Source organism: Parambassis ranga, chromosome 5 (assembly GCF_900634625.1).
Source record: "Parambassis ranga chromosome 5, fParRan2.1, whole genome shotgun sequence".
In the NCBI taxonomy this organism is placed as follows: domain Eukaryota; kingdom Metazoa; phylum Chordata; class Actinopteri; family Ambassidae; genus Parambassis; species Parambassis ranga.
In genome coordinates, this window is record NC_041026.1 from 1,808,499 (window position 1) to 1,817,868 (window position 9,370).

At 44.7% G+C, this 9,370-nt stretch overlaps 1 protein-coding gene across 1 annotated transcript; it reads right to left on the reverse strand.

The window, feature by feature from the left end:
- Nucleotides 1-451: 451 nt before the first annotated feature.
- On the reverse strand, nt 452-3,012 carry LOC114436199 (uncharacterized). Its single transcript, XM_028406349.1, has 6 exons — nt 3,003-3,012; nt 2,832-2,885; nt 2,255-2,679; nt 1,598-1,782; nt 1,173-1,523; nt 452-1,007 (listed from the first exon to the last, which is right to left on the reverse strand). Exons 4-6 carry the CDS (start codon nt 1,635-1,637, stop codon nt 784-786), a joined length of 615 nt encoding a protein of 204 aa, XP_028262150.1. The 5' UTR covers nt 1,638-1,782; nt 2,255-2,679; nt 2,832-2,885; nt 3,003-3,012; the 3' UTR covers nt 452-783.
- Nucleotides 3,013-9,370: the final 6,358 nt, after the last annotated feature.

Sequence of the window (9,370 nt, forward strand, 5' to 3'; positions counted from 1 at the left end):
TCACCTGTTTCTATTGTGGAATTAACTGAAGCTCTGCCCTGTTGTGTACATGTTACTGTAACACACCGTGTGTGTGTACACTGACATTTGTCAATAAAACTTTATTTAAATGTATCAAAGTGTTTTTTTTGTTTCTTTGAGGCCATCAGTAGGTTTCCTCTGAAACACTTCATTCAGGACTCAGTGGACTAAGTTCTGGGTCAAAGGAAGGTGGCGCCCCCTGCTGACAGAATCATTTCTAACAAAGAGGAAGTCAGACTGTAGGTTGATGTTGTTGTGGTGAAGAGTCCACGGTGACACATGAGGAGAGCTGCAGGGGAACTTTGGACGTTGTTCCAGATTACAGGGACAGGAGAAGACGTTCTTGTGTTTCTCTCCACATTGGAAATGCATTGAGAGGGACATGTCCTCACACTGATTCTGATTCATTTCCAATCATTTTTCTGGCCAATTAATTGATCATATACATAAAGCTTTATTCAGCATGTATACAGAATGATGAAGAATCAAATTATTAGAGGAGTGAAAGATGTTTCTCGATGATAAATAGTATTTGTATTACAGATATATAAATGAAAATATATAACTTTTATAAAACATAAAGAAAGCACAAAATTCATATAAATATTGGACCTGCCGAGTGAATGAATCTTTACAGGAAATGTCTGGCAGCTATCGGCTCCAAAATAAAGGCACAAAGTAAACATTGACCATCAGAGGAAGAGGAGGTCTGCCCTCCACTCACAGCTTAGATGATGAAGATGATGGAGGAGAGTCTCCAGGTCAGACCACTCTGAGACTCTGCACAGAAAGACCCCTGATGGACTGTCGGTTCTGATCTTGTTGACAATGAACAATGCAGAGTGCAACTCTGACAAGATTAATACCTAGAATAACTACTGCTGCTATCAGTCCAACAGTGTCTGCTGTCCGTCCTCCTGTGTCTGCTGGTGGACTCAGAGTTGGACTCAGAGCTGGTCTGTCAGGGTGTGTCTGAGCAGCAGCTGCTGTAAAGGACAAAAATGTGAGTTGAGACTTGTTGATGTTTAAATGAACATGTGGACTGTTTGAATTGAACCTGATGCTGTCTGTCTGTACAGAATATTATATGTTACAGTTAGAAGAACAGAAATCAGACAGTTCTCAGCAGACAGCAGCTTTAACTTACTCACCAGAGACTGTGAGCTCACAGCTGGAAGAACCAGAACCAGAAGCTGTCCTCACATCACACACATACAGACCAGAGTCTTCAGTCCTGAGTCTGGACAGATGAAGTCTGATTCGTCCTTCTCTGAGGGCGTCTGTGTCCATCTGAGCCCGTCCTGCAAACTGCTGATGCTGAGGCTCTGGGACCTCCACACCTTTTATCATCTCATATAAAACCTTCACAGGGTCTGAGAGGAACCAACAGATCATGTTGCTGTGAGACAGGTCTGTGTGGACCGGACTGTCCCATGTGATGGTGATGCTGTCGTCCTCCTCTGCCTGATAGACGGTCGGAGCTGCTCTGACAGCAGACGTCCCTGTGAAGGACAGAGACAGACAGTGAGTAGAGACACAGCTTCCTTTTGCTGCAGATTCAGTGTGTGACACTGACAGACAGAGGTCAGGCTGAACAGCAGCAGGGTCTGGATCATCCTGTCCCCGTCTTTGTGTTGGGGGTCTGTCAGCTCTCCTCAGGATCCAGAAGCTGCTCTCCAAGTCCTTGAAAGTGAACAAAGCCTTCAGGATGCTGGTTTTCTGCTGGGCAGCTTTCTGGGTTCATGACAGGTAGACAGAGACCTGAAGAGGAGCAGCATCTTCATCAGATCAGCCACAGCCAACACAAACGCTTCATACTGCACAACCTCAGTGAGTGAGTGCACTTTCTAAGCTCAGAGTTGTTTTTGTTTCATTGTCTTTTTTCTATCACTTAAAAACGTGTCAACGCTGTTCAGTTCTATCTGTAGAGATCAATCATGACCAGCAGGGGGAGCTGCTCACATCAAAACAAAGACATTTAAAAGGTTTCAATGTCAGGGTCACATGCTCACACTGATTCTGATTTATATATATTAATCACACATACTAATAATAACAATAATAGATGTATGTGAGCTGCTTGTTTCTGATAATGAACCATCCAAAAGTGACCTCTGTGCGTCAGAACAGGAGACTTTTCTGATCTGCGTCACAGTGAACACAGGCAGCACTGTGCATGAAACACACACAGAGAACACAGAGTGTGAGGGATAAAGAACGTTTCAGTGCGTACCTGTTAGTAGGCGAGGAGCAGCCAGCGGTCCCTCTTTGTTTCATGAAAGAGTTAATTCTCAGCTGAACAGATGAAGTGATCACAGCAACACAATGTTTCAAAGCAGGAAGTCACTGCAGCTTGTAAACAACAGAGGCTCATGACTTGGAGGGAAGTACCGACCACTGTGTGTGTGGGTGTGGCTGCTCAGCTCTGTGTTGTCAGGCACTCACCTTGTTGTGGTTGTTCTTGGAGGACTCACACCTTCATGTGCAGTTTGTGGTCTCCAGTCTACAGCAGACTCACAGGTCCAGACCTACACCAGGTCCAGTCTCAGCTCTCTGTCTGGGTTTTTGTGGTTTGATTTGTTGACAGTGCTTCCAGTGGATCTTCCAGTGTGTAGGAAGGATATCTTGTTGCGCACTTTTCTGTGATCTATAGCATACCTGCCACAGAACAACCAGTCAAACAAGTGGCAGGATTACAACTGGTTTACTTTTGACTAGAATAGAATAGAATAGAATAGAATAGAATAGAATAGACTAGACTTCATTCATCCCCAGCTGAATGAACACAACAACAACACACTGGCTCTTACCTTTTCAGCAGCTGACATGAAGCCCTTCTGTATGTAACCACAGTTCCAACCAGTCTGCACAACACAGCAGTACACACACACACACACACACACTCAGCACTGATCACCATGTCATATGCCATATCACCATGAATGCTTCATTAAATAACACTCAGCTCATGCTGAACTAACCATGTGATCATGTCTGCTGGAAGTAAAAGCTTTGATATAGTCAGTGTTTCTACAACTGCACTTTCTGGACAGGAAGTGCAGACCAGGGTTGATCCAACCAGCTGGAAGAAGATGAGCTGAAGCAGTGACAGAAAAGTTTGATGCAGCAGCTGTTGGTTTGTTTGGTGCTTTGGTGGAAACGCACTGAACACATGTGAGACGTTAACCTGAGAAATAGAAGAGCTGGTAAAACCACAGAGGAAGGAGCGAGGTGTGATCACACTACAACTTGAAAAACTGAAAACTGAAAAAAAAACTGAAAAACACAGACTGTCAGAGTCAGAGCGAGGTGTCATGATGCACTTGAGGCAGCTGAAGTTAACGCCTTTTTCTGTCTGTTTCGTCACACTGTCCCTCCTTGTATGTAAATGAGCATGGTCCTGAGCAGCTCGGTGTAAATCAGTACAGGAAGTGATCAAGTTCTAAGTTAAGTCACATTCATGAACTTCACGGTTTATTTGTCGCCTCAAATGTTTTCAGAAACTCGTTTAACTGAATTATTTCAACAATATCAGAGAAAGTCCTCCCTGGTCACTGTTGTGTGTCCTTGGGCAAGACACTTTACCTGCATAGCCTCCAGTGTACTCACTGGTGTATGGCGCTCTTTGCTGGGCTGCCTTAAGCAAGTTCCCCATTGTGGGACTAATAAAGGTTTCAAATTTAATTTAATTTAATTTAAAATGTAAAACTCCGCCCACAGAGAAACCAGCCAATCAGAGGAGACTTCTGTTTATTTAGAATGCACGAGGACTTGCAACCAATGAACTAAGGAAGAAGAGGAGGACATTTGATTTTCTCCCCTGATGTGCCTGCGAACAAACACCTTGTTCTCAACCGTCAGTCCACGGTCTGTGTCCTCGGTGGACATGTCTGTGTGTTTTCACAGCACCTGAGTTGTCACTCGCGTGTGTTGAAGGACACAACGAAGGAGATATGAGCAGGTGAAGCGACGTGAGACATGATCACCAGCTACTACCCAGAACCCAGCACTGATCAAACACATGCTGTTACAGACTGATGGAGCTGCTGACCAACACCTTCACTCACTGCTGACACTTCACGAGAATCACCTTAACCCACAGTAACACACCGAGTCTGACCTTCAGGCTGGGGACGTTTTCATTGTTTTGTACCTCCTGTACTGATTTACACCGAGCTGCACAGGACGATGCTCATTTACATACAAGGAGGGACAGTGTGAGAGAGGTGGACGGATACAATACGGACAGAAAAAGGCGTTAACTTCAGCTGCCTCAAGTGCATCATGACACCTCGCTCAGTCTTCACTCGCTGAGTGAAGCAGCGTCTCTATCAGCAGCTCTCTCTCTCTCTCTGCTCAGACTTCCTCATTCAGACTGAGCACGCTGTGTGTTTACAGCCTCCTCTGGGTTTGTGTAGTCCAGGAGCTGTGTGACAGCAGCATGTTGTCAGCTTGTGATGAAGAACCTGCAGAAATATTTGGTGTTTTAATAAAATATGACCATCAACATAAAAGTTAAAACACACTTTATTGATCAGTTTGTTCCGTCCTGATAAATATGACTGTAAACAGTGTGTTAGGACACATGTGAACATGCTGTGCACCTTCAGGGGCTCCCTGATGGACTCAGTTCATTTGAAAGATCAGGAAGACGAACACAAAACCAAAGCTCCTAAAAACAGAACACAGAGGAGAAGTGTTCAGTGGGCGGGACACAGTGATCAGTGCTGAGTGTGTATATGTACATATATATGTGTGTGTGCACTGCTGTGTTGTGCAGACTGGTTGGAACTGTGGTTACATACAGAAGGGCTTCCTGTCAGCTGCTGAAAAGGTAAGAGCCAGTGTGTTGTTGTTGTGTTAGTGTGTGTGTGTGTGTGTGTGTGATGAAGAACAGTGTAAGTTTGTGTAAAGTGTAAAAACAAGGTGTTTGTACAGAATGAGTTTAGCAGCTCAAACAAACACATGTTGATGGAACAAAGACATGACAGGAGGGACAACATGGACCCACCAAGAGACACATGTGGACACATTCAGTCTGTGTGAAGGAGGGACACACACACTGATGGAGACTTGTTGGACTCTTCTGTTGTTGTTTTGTTTTTGCTTTCACTCTGCTCGGGGACAAAAAGGAAACACCCACGAAGGGTGGAGCAGAGTGCAGGAGGTGGTCCCTGTCTCTGTGTCCTGCTCCGCCTGTTTGCTGTCTGTCACACCCACCAGCAGCAGAGTGCTGTAGATCAGATACAAGTTAACAACAGCAGCACTCGTCACTGTAAATGCAGAAACACTGTCCAGGTCTGTGAGTAGAGCGGTCAGACAGACAGGTGCTGTGCTCCCTCTTTGTCCTTCTGATCAGCTGCAAGAAGTCACGTCTTCCTCTCTGATACATACAGAGGGATGTTTTTACCCAGCAACAAGTGACAGTGTGTCAACAAACAACACTCTCAGGTTTAGGTGTGTGTGTTGTTGTTGTGTAACAGTAAAACAACAAATCAAGTTTTATTAAAAAAAACTGAACTGAACCTGATGACTCTTCACCTCTGTGTCCTCTCACAGAGAGAAGATGATCCTGCTGCTCCTCATCCTCACCTCCTCAGCAGCAGCACTTGAAGTGAAGGAGACACAGAGCTCCTATCAGGCAGAGGAGAACCACAACATCACACTGGAGTGGACGTTCCCCACAGACACTCAGACTAAGACTGAGGACATTTATGTCCTCTGTTCTCATTTAACCAAAAAAGAATCAGTCCTGTATCAGGTCCATGCTGGTGTTGAGCTCTCAGAGTCTGTGGATGAAGGTTTTTCAGGAAGAGTCCAGAGTGACACAGACGCCCTCAGAGAAGGACGAATCAGACTTCATCTGTCCAGACTCAGGACTGAAGACTCTGGTCTGTATGTGTGTGATGTGAGGACAGCTTCTGGTTCTGGTTCTTCCAGCTGTGAGCTCACAGTCTCTGGTGAGTAAGTTAAAGCTGCTGTCTGCTGAGAACTGTCTGATTTCTGTTCTTCTAACTGTAACATATAATATTCTGTACAGACAGACAGCATCAGGTTCAATTCAAACAGTCCACATGTTCATTTAAACATCAACAAGTCTCAACTCACATTTTTGTCCTTTACAGCAGCTGCTGCTCAGACACACACTGACAGACCAGCTCTGAGTCCAGCTCTGAGTCCACCTCTGAGTCCAGCTCTGAGTCCACCAGCAGACACAGGAGGATTGACAGTATCCCAATTGTTTGGAGTGATAGCCGCATCACAAGCACCTCTTCTCTGTGTGTTTTCATTTAATTATTTTTTTAATAACAGAATCAAATTCAATCAGACGTTCTGAAGAAACCATCAGTTCTAAAAAGTCTCAGCTGAAACTGAATGTTGTGGATTGTCTTGTTTATTCTGTTCCCTCATCATTTGTTATGTATTTTCTGTTATTGGTCTTCCTCCTCCTCTGATCCCTCTTTCCTCCCTCTTGTCCTCAGTGTTGCTGTGTCCCCCTTGTCTTATTCTGTAGTCCTGTCTGCCCTGTATGTCTCCCTGCCAGTTTTTACTTCCTCCCAGTTCCCTTCTCCTGATTACCAGCTCTTCCCTAATTGTGTTCACCTGTGTTGTCTCTCCTCTATTTAAGCCCTGCGCTTCCCCTTTGTTGGTTCTTCCCTTGTGAACCTCATGTGAGTCCTTGCTCGTCTTCTCGTGATTACCTGCCTTCCACCGTCTTGTCGTCCTCCTGTTTTCCCTCCATGTTTCCTTGTCCTCCTCAGGTTTGGTTTGTTTTTGACCTCCTTTCTTTTGTGTTTATTTGTACTTTGTCTCGTGCTCTTTTGATTGGCACTGTTTTCAGTAGCCCTCCTTTGTTCTCCTGCTCCTCTGGTCATAGTTTTGTAGTTTAGCTTTAAATAAACTCCTTTTGTTGAACTTTATTTTTGTCTGCGCCTGGGTCTTGTTAAAAACCTAGGGTGAAGCAGGAAGAGGAAGTGTGTAAGAGGTGGGACCGAGTCATTTTTTTTCAGGTCACAAGTCTTTGTCCTTGTAGGGTTAAAATTCCCAGTTTCTTCTGATCACCTCCCAAGTTGGTTTATGAGGAAGGAGCGGATAAATTCTGGTCTCAAGATTACAATTTATTGAACAATGAGGCAGATTCTGAGTCACAGAGCTCTGGGTTGTTGCACACAAAGAACCAAACAAGAACAGAACAACTCATCAACAACAACTGGACATGGAATTCACACATTGATATACCACAGGGGCGTTCCTGCCTGCTGGCCCACAGGGGCATCTACTGCCCCCCCTGCAGACCCTGGGTCATACAGTGAATATACTATTAGTGTTTATTCCCTAATAAAGTAAAGCTCCAATTCCTTAAATCTCGTAGGTTGTGAGGCTGATCTAGGGATGACCATAAACTGGGCACTCAGGAGAAAAACACATTCCTTTAGAATCTGGCTTTTATCAGGTCAGAGGTGCTGCTGTCCTTAGTCTGAATTTATGACCATCTTGTACCAACCGGAGCTCCTGAGAGCAGAAAAACAACTGATCTCATCTGCCACAGCCTGAACTGCAGGAAACAAAGTTATATGACACACTGTGAAATGACTTCTTAATACATTCAGTATCCTCGAATTACTTTGATTTTCTGTAAAACTTCCTAACACATAAACACTTATGAAAATCACATTATTAAGTTATAAACACATATAAACAAGAATACTTCATGTTAGGGACACACTTCTATATATCTGAACACACACTGCATGGTAACTGTGCAGAATAAATTCTTTCACCCTACATCCTCAAGTCCCGACAGGCTGTAACATGAACACTCACTGTGACATCTGTACAGGAACTAAGCTGAAAACTCTCAGTCACTTTCAGACATTAAATGCATTTAAACACAGTTTGCTCCTCATGTTGTTGGAAAAATACTCAAACAGTTTGAGCTGATGTCCACACTCAGTGTAAATGTAACTTTTTTACTTGTGTTGTTTCTGAAATGTGTGGAATGATAGTGGGTGTAGCCTGTATCTAGCTGCAGACTGTGACTGTGTGTCTTCATATATCACCATGAATGCTTCATTAAATAACACTCAGCTCATGCTGAACTAACCATGTGATCATGTCTGCTGGAAGTAAAAGCTTTGATATAGTCAGTGTTTCTACAACTGCACTTTCTGGACAGGAAGTGCAGACCAGGGTTGATCCAACCAGCTGGAAGAAGATGAGCTGAAGCAGTGACAGAAAAGTTTGATGCAGCAGCTGTTGGTTTGTTTGGTGCTTTGGTGGAAACGCACTGAACACATGTGTGAAATTAAAATCAGAAAGAGCTGGTAAAACTACAGAGGAGGAGCGAGGTGTCATGTGATCACACCACAACTTCCTCTGAAAAACACAAACTGTCAGAGTCAGAGCGAGATGTCATGATGCACTTGAGGCAGCTGAAGTTAACGCCTTTTTCTGTCCGTATTGTATCCGCCCACCTCTCTCACACTGTCCCTGTGCTTGTAAATAAATGAGCATGGTCCTGAGCTGCTACAGGAGGTCGGCATCTTTACGCCCGCTGCCTCGCTGCCGGTGAAAACAATGAAACGTCCCCAGCCTGAAGGTCAGACTCGGTGTGTTACTGTGGGTTAAGGTGATTCTCGTGAAGTGTCAGCAGTGAGTGAAGGTGTTGGTCAGCAGCTCCATCAGTCTGTAACAGCATGTGTTTGATCAGTGCTGGGTTCTGGGTAGTAGCTGGTGATCATGTCTCACGTCGCTTCACCTGCTCATATCTCCTTCGTTGTGTCCTTCAACACACGCGAGTGGTGCCGTTAACGCGTCCATGTCTTCTTCCTCTTTAAAAGCGAAATAAACGAACATAAAGCAGCGTTTTACACAGCGAAACTCGGCTACAGTGAAGAACACACACGCACGGATACCGCCACGCTGGATGGATTTGATGTGAAGCATGTGAAATATGTGACTCTGGCCTTTTGATCGGGCCACCGAACTACAGCCACATTTAAAACATAAGCAGCGCTGTGTGTCACAGCGACACTGGTATTATTGTGAAGAACACACACAGACAACTACAACGACGTGACGAGAGTCCAATTATCATATTCCATGGTACATCGAACCCAAAAAACGCTGTCAGTCCACGGTCTGTGTCCTCGGTGGACATGTCTGTGTGTTTTCACAGCACCTGAGTTTGCTGTGAGCCGACCGTCAGTTTGTGAGGACACAGAAGTCTGCACATGTTAGGTTGTGACTGGTTGACATGGACGCGTTAATCTCGCCAAGTGAGCGACTGACAGAATAAATAGCAGATATTGGGGTAAAGCTGCCTTTAGCTCCTTTATAGGGCACCATG

What these genes read in the sequence shown, in the direction of transcription:
- LOC114436199 (XM_028406349.1), bottom strand. Translation starts at nt 1,637, where the DNA reads ATGATCCAGACCCTGCTGCTGTTCAGCCTGACCTCTGTCT. An exon ending in GTTCAGCCTGACCTCTGTCT is followed by an intron (nt 1,524 to 1,597) that starts GTCAGTGTCACA and finishes TGTCCTTCACAG; the next exon opens with GGACGTCTGCTGTCAGAGCA. An exon ending in CTGTGAGCTCACAGTCTCTG is followed by an intron (nt 1,008 to 1,172) that starts GTGAGTAAGTTA and finishes TGTCCTTTACAG; the next exon opens with CAGCTGCTGCTCAGACACAC.